This window comes from Pseudophryne corroboree, chromosome 1 (genome assembly GCF_028390025.1).
Source record: "Pseudophryne corroboree isolate aPseCor3 chromosome 1, aPseCor3.hap2, whole genome shotgun sequence".
In the NCBI taxonomy this organism is placed as follows: Eukaryota; Metazoa; Chordata; class Amphibia; order Anura; family Myobatrachidae; genus Pseudophryne; species Pseudophryne corroboree.
Genome location: NC_086444.1, coordinates 1,244,581,581 through 1,244,603,459, shown reverse-complemented (window position 1 = coordinate 1,244,603,459; position 21,879 = coordinate 1,244,581,581). Strand labels below are relative to the sequence as shown.

The 21,879-nt window shown below is 46.1% G+C and overlaps 1 protein-coding gene across 1 annotated transcript in view; it reads right to left on the bottom strand.

Annotated features, from left to right (window-relative positions):
- Window positions 1–20,717, bottom strand: part of LOC134931831 (mucin-2-like) — a 121,222-nt gene extending 100,505 nt beyond the window's left edge. Inside the window, exon 1 of the mRNA XM_063925586.1 lies at window positions 20,553–20,717. Coding sequence (XP_063781656.1) covers window positions 20,553–20,656 — 104 coding nt within the window. The 5' untranslated portion in view covers window positions 20,657–20,717. The remainder of the gene's footprint in view (window positions 1–20,552) is intronic.
- Window positions 20,718–21,879: the final 1,162 nt, after the last annotated feature.

Genomic DNA, 21,879 nt, shown 5'->3' with positions numbered 1-21,879 from the left:
GAGCTGAAGATGGTGGTCCCCTTGGTGGTACAGTCTGTTGGAGCTGGCTGCTGGCGGGGCGCTTCTGCCCCCGTGGCCGAATTGCCACATACTTGTCTGCTAACTGGGCAGCCATCTTTAAGCTGGGTGGCTCCCGATCTAGCACCCACTCCTTCACTTCTGGGGCGCACCTGCGGTAGAACTGCTCCCTGCAGATCAGGTCGATCAGTGCGTCCCACGTAGTGGCTTCCGAATCCTTCACCCACTTCACCACGTACTGCCGCAGCTGGGTGGCGAACTGCTCATGGGTGCTGCTAGGATTCTTAGGCAAGTCTCTGAATTTCTTCCTGTAAGACTCGGGAGTGATGAAGAATCGCTGGAGGAGGGCCTTCTCGACTTCGTCATAGTTCCCACAGTCCTCCGTCGCCACTCCTCGATAGGCCTCCAAGGCCTCTCCATGCAGAGTGGGCACAAGGTGTCTCACCCACTCTGACTTGGGTAGATCGTGTAGTTTACAAGTCCTTTCAAAAACTTGTAAATGTCCATCAATGTCCCCATCACTGTCTGCAAACTTGGCAAACTGAATGCGTCCCGATCTGCGTACAACAGCTGACAACGGCTCCCGGGGTACCACGGCCTGTGGTGCCCGCTCATCACGCCACATCTGGATGATGATCAAGCGCTCTTGCTCCGTTGCCCTTTCCCCCAATTCCGCTAGCCGATCTGCTAGGGTATCCGGGCCGCCCCCCCTGGGACGTTGGGATCCTGGCCCTGCTAGGGATTGCTGGGAAACATTGCTGCTGTGAGAGAGGGCGGGGCTTGTGGTTCTCACCGGTTCCTTACGAAGGTCCACTGGTGGGCCGTCCTCTGCGATGCTGACGCCGTCAGTGCTTTCCACCTCCGCCCGATGAGACTCCTCCCAGCTCCTGAGCGCCGCCTGCATGACGCTCCTGGACGCGTTGGAAGGGATATCCACACCCTTCCCCTGGCATACGATCTCCAGATCCTCCTTGGACATTCCGCTGAATTCCGCCATCTTGTGCGTTCTCCTGCGCTGCAGTTACTCCTCTCCTGAGTAACTCGGCTTCTCCAATCGGGTGATGAAAAGCCGCCTGGGATTATCCCACTGCTGCCACCAATTTCTGTGACAGGACGATACCGTACGAAAGCACTCGCAGCTTCCGCGTCCCGTTGACTGCGCACAGAATGGAAGGTCAAGCCGCACGAGGCCTGACCACATAGGGGATTCCCGCTTACCGTCAGTAACCGCCTGTTACTGACTCCACCCACTGCGCTGTGGGCGGGTTCTCGCTGCCACCACCAAACTCCTAACCTGCCGTGGCGTTTGGAACCACGGTTCTGCTCTGTATGTGCCGACGCACTGCTTTACCACACCTGTGTGGTGTCGACGAATCCCCACTAGCCACTTGCTAGGCCTCTACCGGTAGCTGGCGGAAGGCGGAGCTTGGAGACGTCAGGTGCTTCCCTGGACAGCCGGAGAACGGGGCTAGGTTTGGCCTAACCCTGTTGGTCACAAGATGAAGCAGTCTTCTTGAGGCAAAGATGTTTATTTGCTCAAATAACCTTTAAAAAGGCTCCTCCCTATTGCTAGGGGCAACAGCATACAATCAAGATGTTTTCAGCAGAAGAAGATGTTACAACTACCTGGAGGCTCACAGGCATCCTCTTTTTATCTCAGTTCTACACACAGTACCACAGGGGGGTAAGCCCTCCCTGTCTTCTCCAACCAATCAGGTTATTGCAGAAAATATAAAGAAATACAAGTTTACATTTCAAAAGTTAAGAATTAGATAAAGCAATGTTCTGCTCCTCTTCATATATAACCAAACCAGTGGCTATCCCAAACACAATCTTATTATCATCTTCCTGTCTCTTTCATAAATGTAAATGTAACTTGCATTTCAATTGCATTCACCCTCTCACACATAGACAACGTTCTTATACTGTAAATTAAACATAATCTGCATCACACATAATGCAGCCTAAGAAATGTTACATCAAACTGTTGTTACACGAAACCCACTAGTTTGCATTTGTAAAACACAATCTGATTAACATGTTCCTGTTTCTCTAACATCTCCATGCAAACCCAGTTCACTCAATATTCAGAGAAGACAGCAACAAATCCTTTCACCTGCATGTGTCTATAAAGTTACACAGAGACACATCTCAATCTCAAAGAAATGGCTTGTCTATACACCCCTTTCCAGGTGCCAGGGTCATCAGCATCTCAATTCCTAGGTGAGAAGCTTCCAAGCCATTTGTCCTCAAACGTAAATGCATTTTAAAACCAACACAGCTTACACATTCCTTCTAAGTGCTGGCATTTGCTGCAATGTAAATGTGCAATCTTACAACTGTGCCTAGAGCATTAAATATAACATGGTGAAAACACAGTATTAAATATATTCTTAAATACCCGGTGCCTAGCACCCACACTATATTTAAAGATGGCGCTTAGCACCAGTGCACAGTTTTAAAGTGGCGCCAAGCGCCCATTGTCCTGTTAAGGGCGCCGGGCACTAGGGGTTAACCCCTTCAGTGCCGCACGTGTGGCTGGTTGGTCTCTCCGGCCACATACGTCCAAGCGATTTACAGACAAACATAACAAGTGTTTCTGCTCGCAGTCACCGCCATCACCCGCTAATTGCATCTGCCGCTAACCACACACAAATAACACGTCTGTCTCATATTGACGCCCTGGTAGTGTAAGTACACCCTGAATAACAGCTCAGGACGTCCAAAGTATGAGCCTAAAAAAAATAAATCTTTTTGAAATGACATGTCCAGTATTAATGTCACATATGGCATGGAGAGAAGTACAGGCGTCTTGTGTAATATTGTGCTGCACACCCCTCTGTAATATTGTGCTGCACAACCCTCTGTAATATTGTGCTGCACAACCCTCTGTAATATTGTGTTGCACACCCCTCTGTAATATTGTGCTGCACACCCCTCTGTAATATTGTGCTTCACACCCCTCTGTAACATTGTGTTGCACACACCTCTGTAATATTGTGCTGCACACCCCTCTGACATATTGTGCTGCACACCCTCTGTCATATTGTGCTGTACACCCCTCTGTCATATTGTGCTGCACAACCCTCTGTAATATTGTGCTGCACACCCCTCTGTAAATATTGTGCTACACACCTCTCTGTCATATTGTGCTGCACACCCCTCTGTCATATTGTGCTGCACACCCCTCTGTAAATATTGTGCTGAACACCCCCCTGTAATATTGTGCTGCACACCCCTCTGTCATATTGTGCTGCACACCCCTCTGTCATATTGTGCTGCACAACCCTCTGTAATATTGTGCTGCACACCCCTCTGTAATATTGTGCTGCACACCCCTCTGTCATATTGTGCTGCACACCCCTCTGTCATATTGTGCTGCACACCCCTCTGTAATATCGTGCTGCACACCCCTCTGCAATATTGTGCTGCACACCTCTCTGTAATATTGTGCTGCACACCCCTCTGTAATATTGTGCTGCACACCCCTCTGTAATATTGTGCTGCACACCCTACTGTAATATTGTGCTGCACACCCCTCTATAATATTGTGTTGCACACCCTTCTGTCATATTGTGCTGCACACCCCTCTGTAATATTGTGCTGCACACCCCTCTGTCATATTGTGCTGCACACCCCTCTGTCATATTGTGCTGCACACCCTTCTGTCATATTGCGCTGCACACCCCTCTGTCATATTGTGCTGCACACCCCTCTGTCATATTGTGCTGCACACCCCTCTGTCATATTGTGCTGCACACCCCTCTGTCATATTGTGCTGCACAACCTTCTGTAATATTGTGCTGCACACCCTTTGCCAACTCCAGACATTTCCTGTAGCCATCCCCGAACTTCTCGCACCCGTCTGCTGGCTCTTTCTCTCACTCTTGCAATTTTTTTAATGTTTTCTGGATTCCTTTTCCTAAAGGCAGATTTCATCTCTCTCCAGAGATTTTCATCTGGACGGAGATCGGACTCGTTGCCGGACGGCTTTATAAATAGTTCTGTTGGAACACACCTGTGTTTCCGGATGTGCAGGTTTCATGCACTGGGTATCACCACAATATGTCTTGGTCATCCCCAGAGTTCATGATTCCCTCAATACGGCAAACACAATACCTCCGGAGGCAGCAAAGCAGCCCACAACATTGTGGATACCCCACGTGTGACCGTACGTAGGGAGCTCTCCTTCTCGGGTGGCGCTTATACAAATTGCTGGAGCACATTGGCATACGGTTCTTGGTGTCACCAGCCCATAGACCAGAAGGACTTTCGCGTGTCTAGGTACAGTTTGGCAAATATTGTAATCTCCATTGGCTTTCGCCCATAAGGCCCATCTTGGTTTAGCGTGCAGCATATAGTACCAGGCGACACCATCAATCCAATATTGTTCCAGGTTAGCATTCTGCTCTGCGGATGTTGTATGTGATGTTTCTTCCACAGTTCCTACCAACCATCCAAGATGCCTTCTCATCACATTTCCTCTATACCCCACATCCTGGGAGGATTATCACAGTTCCACACATCTTAGCTGCATTACGCACTAGTGAATCAGGGACGCCAAGGTCTATGTGACAGGCTTGGACCCTCCAGAGGTCTTGTGTTTGGTCGCACCTCCTATGTTCTCATGGAGCTCTTCTCTTCAGATTGGTCCGATGTGCTGAAAAGGTGCCAATAATTGTGCCGCGGCAAGCTCTCCTCCCATTGCGTTATCATATTGTTATTGCTCTATCCTCCGCTGTTCTGCGCCAGGCGTCTATAGACCACAGCTGCTTCACCGCATAACTCCTTTCCAGGAGATATGGTCCATTATGTACTTACAATACAAGGGTGGCAATAGCTGAGAGAGCCTGGATCCGGTACGTCAGTTGGATAATGGTACCCGCCATGGGGCTCATTACCTGATCAATCAGTATAACGTCTCTCAGCAGCCTATTGGTCACATGAGATTTGCAGGATATCACCCCAAAACAGCCCATTAAGTACAAATATTAAGGGTCTCCTGAAAGCAATGGGTTGGGACAACAGAAGATATCGGTGATATCCAATTCCAATTCCAACAGCAGAAGCATCTCCAGCTTTCTACAGTATGGGGACTGCGGAATGGGAAGTGTTCCGGAGACAGTTCCGGCTGCTAATGGCATCTGCAGGTAGGGTTATCCGCTCTTGGCTATGGCCTACAGATCCACAGAAGTACTGGGAGAGGGTTCCAGAGGTGGCCACCCCAGCCCTGGTCAGCAGTAGCACTGCTGCGTCCCCATAGTGAAGTGATCCCATTGGAGATAGCTTCTTACACATCACAGGGAGCCCTGAGCCTGCGTGCCTTCCGTAATATACTTTCTTATTGCCGCAAACAGCCGCAGTGATACATGATAATGATCAGCTATAAAACAGTGCAAGCCACTAATCTAACCGTCTATCCATCTGCTCATCATAGCACAGTCTCCAACATTTCATGCCCCCTCAGTCCTGCGCCCATGCTGTCACCTATCAGGTAATATCTAGCAGTACAGGTATCCATTATTTACATGGCGCCACAAGGGATCCGCAGCGCCCAGTTACAGAGTACATAAACACATAAGCAACAAAGGAAAACAGTGACAAGACAATACAGGACGAGTACAGGGTATACACACATAGCTGCGTCAGCAGACGACACTCATATAAGTATCAGGGCGGCAGAAAACGGAGGAATTTGGTAGCGTAGAAGATGGTTTAAGTAACAGAAGGAAAGGCACAGAGGGGAGAGGGCCCTGCTCGTGAGAGCTTACATTCTAAAAGTAACAGTTATTATCAAAGTTTATCAAAGAGGCATCACCTGTAGCTTTCACAGTATCTGCGGACACCACAACCTCCTCTGTTTCTTCCCTTGTTCATATTATTTACTCTTCTCTCCCTATTATATCTCCATGACCATCAATCCCTCTCTGCTTCCCCAATACCCATCCCTCACCTTTCTTATTTCACATATTTTTCCCTACAATAGGTAACTGAGGACACATCTGTATTCCTAACATGTACAGTAGCTTCTCCAGAATGTATCGCTTTTCTTTCTCTACTATTCCCATCTCCTCTCCGTGCCTGATTACCGTTCATCTTACACTAATTACTGTCCCTCCACTACTTCCCTCTGACCTTCCCATAGAGTTTCCTCCTCCTTCAGTTCTATCTCCTCTTCATTCTCTCTCCTCTTCATTCTCTCTCCTCTTCCTTCATTCTCTCTCCTCTTCATTCTCTCTCCTCTTCATTCTCTCTCCTCTTCCTTCATTCTCTCTCCTCTTCCTTCATTCTCTCTCCTCTTCCTTCATTCTCTCTCCTCTTCCTTCATTCTCTCTCCTCTTCATTCTCTCTCCTCTTCCTTCATTCTATCTCCACTTCCTTCATTCTCTCTCCTCTTCCTTCATTCTCACTCCACTTACTTCATTTTTGCTCCTCTTCCTTCATTCTTGCTCCTCTTCCTTCATTCTCACTCCACTTCCTTCATTCTCACTCCACTTCCTTCATTCTCACTCCACTTCCTTCATTATCACTCCACTTCCTTCATTCTTGCTCCTCTTCCTTCATTCTCGCTCCTCTTCCTTCATTCTATCTCCTCTTCATTCTCTCTCCTCTTCCTTCATTCTTGCTCCTCTTCCTTCATTCCCTCTCCTCTTCCTTCATTCTCCATCACCCCACATTCTCTCTCCTCTTTCTTCATTATCTCTCCTCTTCCATTATTCTCTCTCCTCTTCCTTTATTCTCTCTCCTCTTCCTTTATTCTCTCTCCTCTTCCTTCATTCTCTCTCCTCTTCCTTCATTCTCTCTCCTCTTCCTTCAGTCTCCCTCATCCCACATTCTCTCTCCTCTTCCTTCATTCTCTCTCCTCTTCCTTCAGTCTCCCTCATCCCACATTCTCTCTCCTCTCCAATCATTACCTCTCCTCTTCCTTCATTCTATCTCCTCTTTCTTCATTCTCTCTCATCCCATTCTCTCTCCTCTTCCTTCATTCCCTCTCCTCTTCCTTCATCCTCTCTCCTCTTCCTTTATTCTCTCTCCTCTTCCTTCATTCTCTCTCCTCTTCCTTCATTCTCTCTCCTCTTCTTTCATTCTCTCTCATCCCATTCTCTCTCCTCTTCCTTCATTCTCTCTCCTCTTCCTTCAGTCTCCCTCATCCCACATTCTCTCTCCTCTTCCTTCATTCTCTCTCCTCTTCCTTCAGTCTCCCTCATCCCACATTCTCTCTCCTCTCCAATAATTACCTCTCCTCTTCCTTCATTCTCTCTCTTCTTCCTTCATTCTCTCTCATCCCATTCTCTCTCCTCTTCCTTCATTCTCTCTCCTCTTCCTTCATTCTCTCTCATCCCATTCTCTCTCCTCTTCCTTCATTCCCTCTCCTCTTCCTTCAGTCTCCCTCATCCCACATTCTCTCTCCTCTCCAATCATTACCTCTCCTCTTCCTTCATTCTCTCTCCTCTTCCTTCATTCTCTCTCATCCCATTCTCTCTCCTCTTCCTTCATTCCCTCTCCTCTTCTTTCATTCTCTCTCCTCTTCCTTTATTCTCTCTCCTCTTCCTTCATTCTCTCTCCTCTTCCTTCCTTCTCTTTCCTCTTCATTCTTTCTCCTCTTCCTTCATTCTCTTTCATCCAATTCTCTCTCCTCTTCCTTCATTCTCTCTCCTCTTTCTTCAGTCTCCCTCATCCCACATTCTCTCTCCTCTCCAATCATTACCTCTCCTCTTCCTTCATTCTCTCTCCTCTTCCTTCATTCTTTCACCTCTTCCATCATTCTCTCTCCTCTTCCTTCATTTTCTCTTCCTTCATTCTCTCTCCTCTTCCTTCAGTCTCCCTCATCCCACATTCTCTCTCCTCTCCAATAATTTCCTCTCCTCTTCCTTCATTCTCTCTCCTCTTCCTTCATTCTCTCTCATCCCATTCTCTCTCCTCTTCCTTCATTCTCTCTCCTCTTCCTTCATTCTCTCTCATCCCATTCTCTCTCCTCTTCCTTCATTCCCTCTCCTCTTCCTTCAGTCTCCCTCATCCCACATTCTCTCTCCTCTCCAATCATTACCTCTCCTCTTCCTTCATTCTCTCTCCTCTTCCTTCATTCTCTCTCATCCCATTCTCTCTCCTCTTCCTTCATTCCCTCTCCTCTTCTTTCATTCTCTCTCCTCTTCCTTTATTCTCTCTCCTCTTCCTTCATTCTCTCTCCTCTTCCTTCCTTCTCTTTCCTCTTCATTCTTTCTCCTCTTCCTTCATTCTCTTTCATCCAATTATCTCTCCTCTTCCTTCATTCTCTCTCCTCTTCCTTCATTCTCTCTCCTCTTCCTTCAGTCTCCCTCATCCCACATTCTCTCTCCTCTCCAATCATTACCTCTCCTCTTCCTTCATTCTCTCTCCTCTTCCTTCATTCTTTCACCTCTTCCTTTATTCTCTCTCCTCTTCCTTCATTTTCTCTTCCTTCATTCTCTCTCCTCTTCCTTCAGTCTCCCTCATCCCACATTCTCTCTCCTCTTCCTTTATTCTCTCTCCTCTTTCTTTAATCTCTCTCCTCTTCCTTCATTCTCTCTCCTCTTCCTTTATTCTCTCTCCTCTTCCTTTATTTTCTCTCCTCTTCCTTCATTCTCTCTCCTCTTCCTTCATTCTCTCTACTCTTCCTTCAGTCTCCCTCATCCCACATTCTCTCTCCTCTCTAATCATTACCTCTCCTCTTCCTTCATTCTCTCTCATCCCATTCTCTCTCCTCTTCCTTCATTCCCTCTCCTCTTCCTTCATTCTCTCTCCTCTTCCTTTATTCTCTCTCCTCTTCCTTCATTCTCTCTCCTCTTCCTTCATTCTCTCTCATCCAATTCTCTCTCCTCTTCCTTCATTCTCTCTCCTCTTCCTTCATTCTCTCTCATCCCATTCTCTCTCCTCTTCCTTCATTCCCTCTCCTCTTCCTTCAGTCTCCCTCATCCCACATTCTCTCTCCTCTCCAATCATTACATCTCCTCTTCCTTCATTCTCTCTCATCCTATTCTCTCTCCTCTTCCTTCATTCCCTCTCCTCTTCCTTCATTCCCTCTCATCTTCCTTCAGTCTCCCTCATACCACATTCTCTCTCCTCTCCAATCATTGCCTCTCCTCTTCCTTCATTTTCTCTCCTCTTCCTTCATTCCCTCTCCTCTTCCGTCATTCTCTCTCCTCTTCCTTCCTTCTCTTTCCTCTTCCTTTATTCTCTCTCCTCTTCCTTCATTCTCTCTCCTCTTCCTTCCTTCCTTCCTTCCTTCATTCTCTCTCCTCTTCCTTCATTCCCTCTCCTCTTCCTTCAGTCTCCCTCATCCCACATTCTCTCTCCTCTCCAATCATTACCTTTCCTCTTCCTTCATTCTTTCACCTTTTCCTTTATTCTCTCTCCTCTTCCTTCATTTTCTCTTCCTTCATTCTCTCTCCTCTTCCTTCAGTCTCCCTCATCCAACATTCTCTCTTCTCTTCCTTCATTCCTCTGCACTCTTCCTTGCCCGCATCCTGCCTTGGACACTACACTCCTCTTCTTATACTCAGTCCTCTACGCATACTCTCTGCCCTCTCCATACCCTCTCCCTTCTCTGCCCTCTCCATACCCTTTCACTCCTCTTCCCATATTGTCTGTCATCCATAGGGGCCCATTTATCATTAAATATTTGCAGCTTATTCCCAGAAAACACTGATTTTTTTAAGGAGTAACCAAAAATATTTAGTATCACCCTTATGCCTGAGGGAGCGCAGCAGATATCTTCCTTATCCCTCCATTCCCACCGGCAGCTCCGTAGGTTTGTATGGGGAATGCAATGCTGCCAGATTTACCTAGCAATCCAGAGCTTTACCCCCACAGCTGCCCCATCTGAAGATGGCGTTAGACTATGGGCTACACTATGCATCAGAGGGTTCCTCCGAAGCCCTGCCCAGCAATGACTGGCGTTCATGCACAGTCCTGCTTCCACATCTCCTTTCTAAGCCCCTGTCCCTTTGGTTGGAATGATGTAATCACATACTGCAATGCGGTTCATGGCGTTCATATCGCACCCAGATTGCACTGCGTATACGATTAGTGATAAATAGACCACTTTGTCTTTTCCTTCTCTCATTGCATTACAATTCTTTCCTATACAGAGGAGACGTGCCGGTTCCTCATTCTCTCCTTGTGATTTCCCTTCCCCTCCCCTCTATGTGTCCGTGAGTTATGACACAGAAACCTTTGCCCTGAACAAAGATCCTACCTGTAGAATTTAATAAATCTCTCTGACAACCTTCTACCTGCAGTTTCCTCCTCTGTACCTCATGCCTCGGCCACTTAACTGACATATTTCCATGCCAACCACCCAGCACCGCATGTGTGCAATGAGGGTCAGTAATACGGTGGTAAAGTGAATGTGCACACTTCTTATACTACAGTACTGAACAATGGTGTCAGCAGCTGTGCTAAGCATGCACACATCTTATACTACAGTAGTGAATAATGGTGTCAGCAGCTAAGTGTGCGCCCATCTTATACTACAGTAGTGAATAATAGTGTCAGCAGCTAAGTGTGCGCACATCTTATACTACAGTAGTGAATAATTGTGTCAGCAGCTAAGTGTGCATGCATCTTATACTACAGTAGTGAATAATGGTGTCAGCAGCTAAGTGCGCACATCTTATACTACAGTAGTGAATAATGGTGTCAGCAGCTAATCGTGCACACATCTTATACTACAGTAGTGAATAATGGGTTCAGCAGCTAAGTGCGCACATCTTATACTACAGTAGTGAATAATGGTGTTAGTAGCTAAGCGTGCACACATCTTATACTTCAGTAGTGAATAATGGTGTCAGCACCTGTGCTAAGCATGCACACATCTTATACTACAGTAGTGAATAATTGTGTCAGCAGCTAAGTGTGCGCCCATCTTATACTACAGTAGTGAATAATAGTGTCAGCAGCTAAGTGTGCGCACATCTTATACTACAGTAGTAAATAATTGTGTCAGCAGCTAAGTGTGCATGCATCTTATACTACAGTAGTGAATAACAGTGTCAGCAGCTAAGTGCGCACATCTTATACTACAGTAGTGAATAATGGTGTCAGCAGCTAAGTATGCGCACATCTTATACTACAGTTGTGAATAATGGTGTCAGCAGATAAGTGTGTGCACATCTTATTCTACAGTAGTGAATAATGGCGTTAGCAGCTAAGTGTGCGGACATCTTATACTACAGTAGTGAATAATGGTGTCAGCAGATAAGTGTGCACATATTATACTACAGTAGTGAATAATGGTGTCAGCAGATAAGTGTGACATATACTACAGTAGTGAATAATGGTGTCAGCAGATAAGTGTGCACATCTTATACTACAGTAGTGAATAATAGTGTCAGCAGATAAGTGTGCGCACATCTTATACTACAGTAGTGAATAATGGTGTCAGCAGCTAAGTGGACGCACATCTTACAGTAGTGAATAATAGTGTCAGCAGATAAGTGTGCACATCTTATACTACATTAATGAATAATAGTGTCAGCAGATAAGTGTGCACATTGTATACTACAGTAGTGAATAATAGTGTCAGCAGATAAGTGTGCACACATCTTATACTACAGTAGTGAATAATGGTGTCAGCAGCTAAGTGGACGCACATCTTATACTACAGTAGTGAATAATGGTGTCAGCAGCTAATCGTGCACACATCTTATACTTCAGTAGTGGATAATGGTGTCAGCAGCTAAGTATGCGCACATCTTATACTATAATAGGGAATAATGGTGTCAGCAGCTAAGTGTGCGCCCATCTTATACTACAGTAGTGAATAATAGTGTCAGCAGCTAAGTGTGCACATATTATTCTACAGTAGTGATTAATAGTGTCAGCAGATAACTGTGCACATCTTATACTACAGTAGTGTATAATGGTGTCACCAGATAAGTGTGCGCACATCTTATACTACAGTAGTGAATAATGGTGTCAGCAGCTAAGTGCACGCACATCTTATACTACAGTAGTGAAAAATGGTCTCAGCAGATAAGTGTGTGCACATCTTATTCTACAGTAGTGAATAATAGTGTCAGCAGATAAGTGTGCACACATCTTATACTACAGTAGTGAATAATGGTGTCAGCAGATAAGTGTGCACATCTTATACTACAGTAGTGAATAATAGTGTCAGCAGATAAGTGTGCACACATCTTATACTACAGTAGTGAATAATGGTGTCAGCAGCTAAGTGGACGCACATCTTATACTACAGTAGTGAATAATGGTGTCAGCAGCTAATCGTGCACACATCTTATACTTCAGTAGTGGATAATGGTGTCAGCAGCTAAGTATGCGCACATCTTATACTATAATAGGGAATAATGGTGTCAGCAGCTAACTGTGCGCCCATCTTATACTACAGTAGTGAATAATAGTGTCAGCAGCTAAGTGTGCACATATTATTCTACAGTAGTGATTAATAGTGTCAGCAGATAACTGTGCACATCTTATACTACAGTAGTGAATAATGGTGTCAGCAGATAAGTGTGCGCACATCTTATACTACAGTAGTGAATAATAGTGTCAGCAGCTAAGTGCGCGGACATCTTATACTACAGTAGTGAATAATGGTGTCAGCAGATAAGTGTGCACACCTTACACTACAGTAGTGAATAATAGTGTCAGCAGCTAAGTGTGCACATCTTATACTACAGTAGTGAATAATGATGTCAGCAGATAAGTGTGCACACCTTACACTACAGTAGTGAATAATGGTGTCAGCAGCTAAGTGTGCACACTTTACACTACAGTAGTGAATAATAGAGTCAGCAGCTAAGTGTGCACATCTTATACTACAGTAGTGAATAATGGTGTCAGCAGATAAGTGTGCACACCTTACACTACAGTAGTGAATATTGGTGCCAGCAGATAAGTGTGCACACCTTACACTACAGTAGTGAATAATGGTGTCAGCAGCTAAGTGTGCACACCTTACACTACAGTAGTGAATAATAGTGTCAGCAGCTAAGTGTGCACATCTTATAATACAGTAGTGAATAATGGTGTCAGCAGCTAAGTGTGCACACTTTACACTACAGTAGTGAATAATAGAGTCAGCAGCTAAGTGTGCACATCTTATACTACAGTAGTGAATAATGGTGTCAGCAGATAAGTGTGCACACCTTACACTACAGTAGTGAATATTAGTGCCAGCAGATAACTGTGCACACCTTACACTACAGTAGTGAATAATGGTGTCAGCAGCTAAGTGTGCACACCTTACACTACAGTAGTGAATAATAGTGTCATCAGCTAAGTGTGCACATCTTATACTACAGTAGTGAATAATGGTGTTAGCAGATAAGTGTGCACACATCTTATACTACAGTAGTGAATAATGGTGCCAGCAGATAAGTGTGCACACCTTACACTACAGTAGTGAATAATAGTGTCAGCAGATAAGTGTGCACACATCTTATACTACAGTAGTGAATAATGGTGTCAGCAGCTAAGTGTGCACACATCTTATACTACAGTAGTGAATAATAGTGTCAGCAGATAAGTGTGCACATCTTATACTACAGTAGTGAATAATAGTGTCAGTGAAGATGTTGGGGGGTATTAGGGTGGGGGATCCAGGTCTCTCAATTTAACAATTTTAACACATTTAATCAGGGTCGGAAGCTGCCGTCTGTGGAAAAGACGTCCGTTTTCGACTTTTTTAAGTTCGAATCGTGATTTGACCTATTCAGTCCCCGCTGTTTTAATTCGACATGTCTGGGAATTCGACTTGTCTAATAGTACGTGAATGGGCGGTATAGCTGCCGATTCACCTACTTTTGAGGGAATGGGGCCAAATTCGACAGGATTTGGCCCCATTTCTGACCATCTCAGTCCGACATAAAAAAAATGTCGGACTGAGATGAGGGACTGTGGAGGAGACGGCGGAGAGTCGCGGGGAGTGGGGGAAAGCCGTGGGCAGCCAGACGGGGGGAGAGCAGCGCTGGAGGATGTCACAGCCGCCGCTCACAGCAGCGTCCACCCGGCTCGCTTGCTGGAGCTGGGTGGACACTGCCATGAGCGGCGGCTGTGACGCGGGGACGGGGAGCGGAGGGACGTGGAGACTGTGAGGCAGAGAGACAGGGGAGAGCCGCGGGCAGACTGGGGAGAGCAGCGGCTATATAGGCGCTGCTCTGTCCCGTCTGCCCGCGGCTCTCCCTGTCTAGCTCCTGCATCTCAATTCCACTTTTTTAAAAAGTTGAATTGAGATGACATTGAATAGCCCAAGTCGGATCCATTCCGACAAATGAATGTCGCAATGGATCCAACTTCAATTGAATATACCCCTATGACAACACATTATCAAAGGAAATATTAGAGAATAGCAATGCTTCCCCTTTCTAGAGCCTATAAACAACATAGTGAAAGCTTAATACCAACCTGCTATAATACTCTCTTCAATAATACTCTCCTGCTATAATACCATCCTGCAATAATTCTCTCCTGCAATAATACCCTCCTGCTATAATAGCGACCAGCACTACCACTCTCCTGCAATAATAACCTCCTGCTATAATACCAACCTGCTATAATACTCTCCTGCAATAATACCATCCTGCAATAATTCTCTCCTGCAATAATACCCTCCTGCTATAATACTCTCCTGCAATAATACCCTCCTGCTATAATAGCGACCAGCACTACCACTCTCCTGCAATAATAACCTCCTGCTATAATACCATCCTGTAATAATTCTCTCCTGCAATAATACCAACCTGCACTAATACTCTCCTGCCATAATACCAACCTGCTATAATACTCTCCTGCAATAATACCAACCTGCACTAATACTCTCTTCAATAATACTTTCCTGCTATAATACCATCCTGCAATAATTCTCTCCTGCAATAATACCAACCTGCAATAATACCAACCTGCACTAATACTCTCCTGCCATAATACCAACCTGCTATAATACTCTCCTGCAATAATACCAACCTGCACTAATACTCTCCTGCAATAATATCCTCCTGTTATAATAGCGACCAGCACTACCACTCTCCTGCAATAATACTCTCCTGCAATAATACTCTCCTGCTATAATAGCGACCAGCACTACCACTCTCCTGCAATAATAACCTCCTGCTAGAATACCATCCTGCAATAATTCTCTCCTGCAATAATACCAACCTGCAATAATACTCTCCTGCAATAATACCCTCCTGCTATAATAGCGACCAGTACTACCACTCTCCTGCAATAATACCCTCCTGCTATAATAGCGACCAGCACTACCACTCTCCTGCAATAATACCCTCCTGCTATAATAGCGACCAGCACTACCACTCTCCTGCAATAATAACCTCCTGCTATAATACCATCCTGTAATAATTCTCTCCTGCAATAATACCAACCTGCACTAATACTCTCCTGCACAAATATTCTCCTGCAATAATACCAACCTGCAATACTACTCTCCTGATATAATACCAACCTGCAATACTACTCTCCTGATATAATACCAACCTGCAATACTACTCTCCTGCTATAATACCAACCTGCAATACTACTCTCCTGATATAATACCAACCTACAATATTACTCTCCTGTAATAATAATACCAACCTGTAATACTACTCTCCTGCTATAATACCAACCTGCAATACTACTCTCCTGATATAATACCAACCTGCAATACTACTCTCCTGATATAATACCAACCTGCAATACTACTCTCCTGATATAATACCAACCTGCAATACTACTCTCCTGATATAATAACAACCTGCAATACTACTCTCCTGCTATAATACCAACCTGCAATACTACTCTCCTGATATAATACCAACCTGCAATACTACTCTCCTGATATAATACCAACCTGCAATACTACTCTCCTGATATAATAACAACCTGCAATACTACTCTCCTGCTATAATACCAACCTGTAATACTACTCTCCTGATATAATACCAACCTGCAATACTACTCTCCTGATATAATACCAACCTGCAATACTACTCTCCTGATATAATAACAACCTGCAATACTACTCTCCTGCTATAATACCAACCTGCAATACTACTCTCCTGATATAATACCAACCTACAATATTACTCTCCTGTAATAATAATACCAACCTGTAATACTACTCTCCTGCTATAATACCAACCTGCAATACTACTCTCCTGATATAATACCAACCTGCAATACTACTCTCCTGATATAATAACAACCTGCAATACTACTCTCCTGCTATAATACCAACCTGCAATACTAGTCTCCTGATATAATACCAACCTGCAATACTACTCTCCTGATATAATACTAACCTGCAATACTACTCTCCTGATATAATACCAACCTGCAATACTACTCTCCTGATATAATACTAACCTGCAATACTACTCTCCTGATATAATACCAACCTGCAATACTACTCTCCTGCTATAATACCAACCTGCAATACTACTCTCCTGATATAATACCAACCTACAATATTACTCTCCTGATATAATACCAACCTGCAATACTACTCTCCTGCTATAATACCAACCTGCAATACTACTCTCCTGATATAATACCAACCTTCAATACTACTCTCCTGATATAATACCAACCTGCAATACTACTCTCCTGATATAATACCAACCTGCAATACTACTCTCCTGATATAATACCAACCTGCAATACTACTCTCCTGCTATAATACCATCCTGCAATACTGTTCTCCTGCACTAATATTCTCCTGCACTAATATTCTCCTACAATAATACTATCCTGCAGTAATACTCTCCTACAATAATACTCTCCTGCACTAATACTCTCCTGCAATACTACTCTCCTGTAATAATATCAACCTGCAATACTACTCTCCTGCTATAATACCAACCTGCAATAATACTTTCCTACAATAATACTATCCTGCACTAGTACTATCCTGCACTAATACTCTCCTGCACTAATACTCTCCTGCACTAGTACTATCCTGCACTAATACTCTCCTGCACTAATACTCTCCTGCACTAATACTCTCCTGCACTAATACTCTCCTGCACTAATACTATCCTGCACTAATACTCTCCTGCACTAATACTCTCCTGCACTAATAATCTCCTGCACTAGTACTATCCTGCACTAATACTCTCCTGCACTAGTACTATCCTGCACTAATACTCTCCTGCACTAGTACTATCCTGCACTAATACTCTCCTGCACTAATACTCTCCTGCACTAGTACTATCCTGCACTAATACTCTCCTGCACTAATACTATCCTGCACTAATACTCTCCTGCACTAGTACTATCCTGCACTAATACTCTCCTGCACTAATACTATCCTGCACTAATACTCTCCTGCACTAGTACTATCCTGCACTAATACTCTCCTGCACTAATACTATCCTGCACTAATACTCTCCTGCACTAATACTATCCTGCACTAATACTATCCTGCACTAGTACTATCCTGCACTAGTACTATCCTGCACTAATACTCTCCTGCACTAGTACTATCCTGCACTAGTACTATCCTGCACTAATACTCTCCTGCACTAGTACTATCCTGCACTAATACTCTCCTGCACTAGTACTATCCTACACTAATACTCTCCTGCACTAGTACTATCCTGCACTAATACTCTCCTGCACTAATAATCTCCTGCACTAATAATCTCCTTGTCGCACATCACTACAAACAGAAATGATTACTTGGGACAATGTACAATGTGTCCTCATACAACTAGAACCCATACGCCATGGGAGGCGAGGCGCCCTTCTGTTGCACGTTACTCATGTGGCAGACGCAGTGAGCACCTCGCACAGTGCTCTACAGGGGCCGGACTGTCGCTGCACAGGGAATAGATTATATAACACGTACAAAGCTGCAGATGAAGCACAATGTAACTCTGTGTGACAAAAGCAGCGTCTACTGCATTGTAGCACCACATATACAGCCTCAGCCGCACACAGATGTGTGCACATCACATTCACACGGGCAGTCACCGGGGACCGGGCACGCTGAGAGGGTCTGCGTGTGTACCAGACCACTTCTGTATAATGCCTGTCTCTCCGGGAAAGTGTCTGTGACCTGGCTTCTCGTATACTGTGCGCAGGTGTATCCATCAGACTGCCCATGTGACAGTGGCGCTGGCGGGGAGAGGTACCGCTCACACTAATACAGTCATCTATATACCTGCACAGTATACACATCCTATACAGAGACCATGTGACAGTGGCGGCTGGCGAGGAGAGGTACCGCTCACACTAATACAGTCATCTATATACCTGCACAGTATACACATCCTATACAGAGACCATGTGACAGTGGCGGCTGGCGAGGAGAGGTACCGCTCACACTAATACAGTCATCTATATACCTGCACAGTATACACATCCTATACAGAGACCATGTGACAGTGGCGGCTGGCGAGGAGAGGTACCGCTCACACTAATACAGTCATCTATATACCTGCACAGTATACACATCCTATACAGAGACCATGTGACAGTGGCGGCTGGCGAGGAGAGGTACTGCTCACACTAATACAGTCATCTATATACCTGCACAGTATACACATCCTATACAAAGACCACGTGACAGTGGCGGCTGGCGGGGAGAGGTACTGCTCACACTAATACAGTCATCTATATACCTGCACAGTATACACATCCTATACAGAGACCATGTGACAGTGGCGGCTGGCGAGGAGAGGTACCGCTCACACTAATACAGTCATCTATATACCTGCACAGTATACACATCCTATACAAAGACCATGTGACAGTGGTGGCTGGCGGGGAGAGGTACCGCTCACACTAATACAGTCATCTATATACCTGCACAGTATACACATCCTATACAGAGACCATGTGACAGTGGCGGCTGGCGGGGAGAGGTACCGCTCACACTAATACAGTCATCTATATACCTGCACAGTATACACATCCTATACAAAGACCATGTGACAGTGGCGGCTGGCGGGGAGAGGTACTGCTCACACTAATACAGTCATCTATATACCTGCACAGTATACACATCCTATACAGAGACCATGTGACAGTGGCGGCTGGCGAGGAGAGGTACCGCTCACACTAATACAGTCATCTATATACCTGCACAGTATACACATCCTATACAGAGACCATGTGACAGTGGCGGCTGGCGGGGAGAGGTACCGCTCACACTAATACAGTCATCTATATACCTGCACAGTATACACATCCTATACAGAGACCATGTGACAGTGGTGGCTGGCGGGGAGAGGTACCGCTCACACTAATACAGTCATCTATATACCTGCACAGTATACACATCCTATACAGAGACCATGTGACAGTGGCGGCTGGCGGGGAGAGGTATCGCTCACACTAATACAGTCATCTATATACCTGCACAGTATACACATCCTATACAGAGACCATGTGACAGTGGCAGCTGGCGGGGAGAGGTACCGCTCACACTAATACAGTCATCTATATACCTGCACAGTATACACATCCTATACAGAGACCATGTGACAGTGGCGGCTGGCGGGGAGAGGTACCGCTCACACTAATACAGTCATCTATATACCTGCACAGTATACACATCCTATACAGAGACCATGTGACAGTGGCGGCTGGCGAGGAGAGGTACCACTCACACTAATACAGGTATAATACAGGAATGTCATCTATATACCTGCACGGTATACAGAGACCATGTGATCCCCACCCCAGCTCTCCCCTACCCCTCTGTGTCTTATACCCCCCACCCTGTGACCCCCTCCCCAGCTCTCAGCTACCCCTCCTGTCCTATATCCTCCACCCTGTGCCCCCTCCCCAGCTCTCAGCTACCCCTCCTGTCCTATACCCCCACCCTGTGCCCCCCTCTCCAGCTCTCCACTACCCCTCTGTGTCCTATACCCCCCACCCTGTGCCCCCCTCTCCAGCTCTCAGTTACCCCTCTGTGTCCTATACCCCCCACCCTGTGACCCCCTCCCCAGCTCTCAGCTACCCCTCCTGTCCTATACCCCCCTGTGACCCTCCCCAGCTCTCAGATACCCCTCTGTGTCCTATACCCCCCACCCTGTGACCCCCTCCCCAGCTCTCAGCTACCCCTCCTGTTTTATGTCCCCCACCCTGTGACCCTCTTTGCAGCTCTGCTGCCCCCATCCTGTGACCCCCCACCCCAGCTCTCCTGCCCCATCCTGTGCTACGCCTCCATCCTGTGACCCCCTGTCCTGCTCTCCTGCCCCCATCCTGTGACTCCTCTCTCCAGCTCTCCTGCCCCCATTTTGTGACTCCCCTCCCCAGCTCTTCTGCCCCCATCCTGTGACTCCCCTCCCCAGCTCTCCTGCCCCCATCCTGTGACTCCCCTCCCCAGCTCTTCTGCCCCCATCCTGTGACCCCCCTTCCCAGCCCTTCTGCCCCCATCCTGTGACCCCCCTCCCCAGCTCTCCTGCCCCCATCCTGTGACCCCCCTCCCCAGCTCTCTTGCCCCCATCCTGTGACCCCCCTCCCCAGCTCTCCTGCCCCCATCCTGTGACCCTCCTCCCCAGCTCTCCTGCCCCCCTCCCTCTACCTGTTGCCCCCTCCTGGTGTCTCACCAGTCAGTGGAGGTCCTGTCACTCAGTATATCCTCCTTGGCAGTGATGAGGGAGAGATTGTAAGTGTCCAGGTTCAGAGCGTCCATATCAGTAAGTCCTGTCATCAGTCTCGGGGTGGCTGGGAACTTCTGCTGCAGTCTCTTTCCTTGCAGAATGTCTGTATAATAGCTCTCCTCCTCCTCCTCCTCCTCCTCCTCCTCCTCCTCTTCTCTCCTCCCTCCGGCCTCTTACACTTTCTTTCCCAACTTTGTCATTTCTCTGACTTTCTCTTTCTCAAGGTGCCCCTGAGGTCTCTCCCTGCCTCCCTCACTCTCTCATCTCCGGCTGTCTCTCGCAGTCATCCTGTGTGTCTCACATCATCTCTGTCTCTCACATAGTCTCAGTCTCTCACAGTCTCTCTCTCACAGCCTCACATTTCTCAGCAATCCTCCCTGTCTCTTACATCCTAACTGTCTAATACATCCTAACTGTCTCATACATCCTCACCGTCTCTCACATCATCTCTGTCTCTCACATTCTGACTGTCTCTCACATCCTCGCATTTCTCAGCAATCCTCCCTGTCTCTAACATTCTAACTGTCTCATATATCCTAACTGTCCCTCACATCCTGACTGTCTCTCACATTCTCTCACTTCTCAGCAATCCTCCGTGTCTCCTACATTCTAACTGTCTCATATATCCTAACTGTCTAATACATCCTAACTGTCTCATACATCCGCTCTGTCTCTCACATCATCTCTGTCTCTCACATTCTGACTGCCTCTCGCACTTCTCAACAAACCTCCCTGTCTCTTACTTCCTAACTGTCTAATACATCCTAACTGTCTCATATATCCTCTCCGTTTCTCACATCTTCTCTGTCTCTCACATTCTGACTGTCTCTCACATCCTCGCACTTCTCAGCAATCCTCCCTGTCTTTTACATCCTAACTGTCTAATACATCCTAATGGTCTCTTACATTCTAACTGTCTAATACATCCTAACTGTCTCACACATTCTCTCACTTCTCAGCAATCCTCCCTGTCTCTTACATCCTAACTGTCTAATACATCTTGACTGTCTCTCACATTCTGACTGTTTGTCACATCTTCACACTTCTCAGCTATCCTCCCTGCCTCTTACATCCTAACTGTCTAATATATCTTGACTGTCTCTCACATTCTGACTGTCTCTCACATCCTCGCACTTCTCAGCAATCCTCCCTGTCTAACTGTCTAATACATCCTGTCTCATACATCCTCTCTCTCCCTTACATTCTGACTGTCTCTCACATCCTCTCACTTCTCAGCAATCCTCCCTGTCTCCTACATACTGTCTAACTGTCT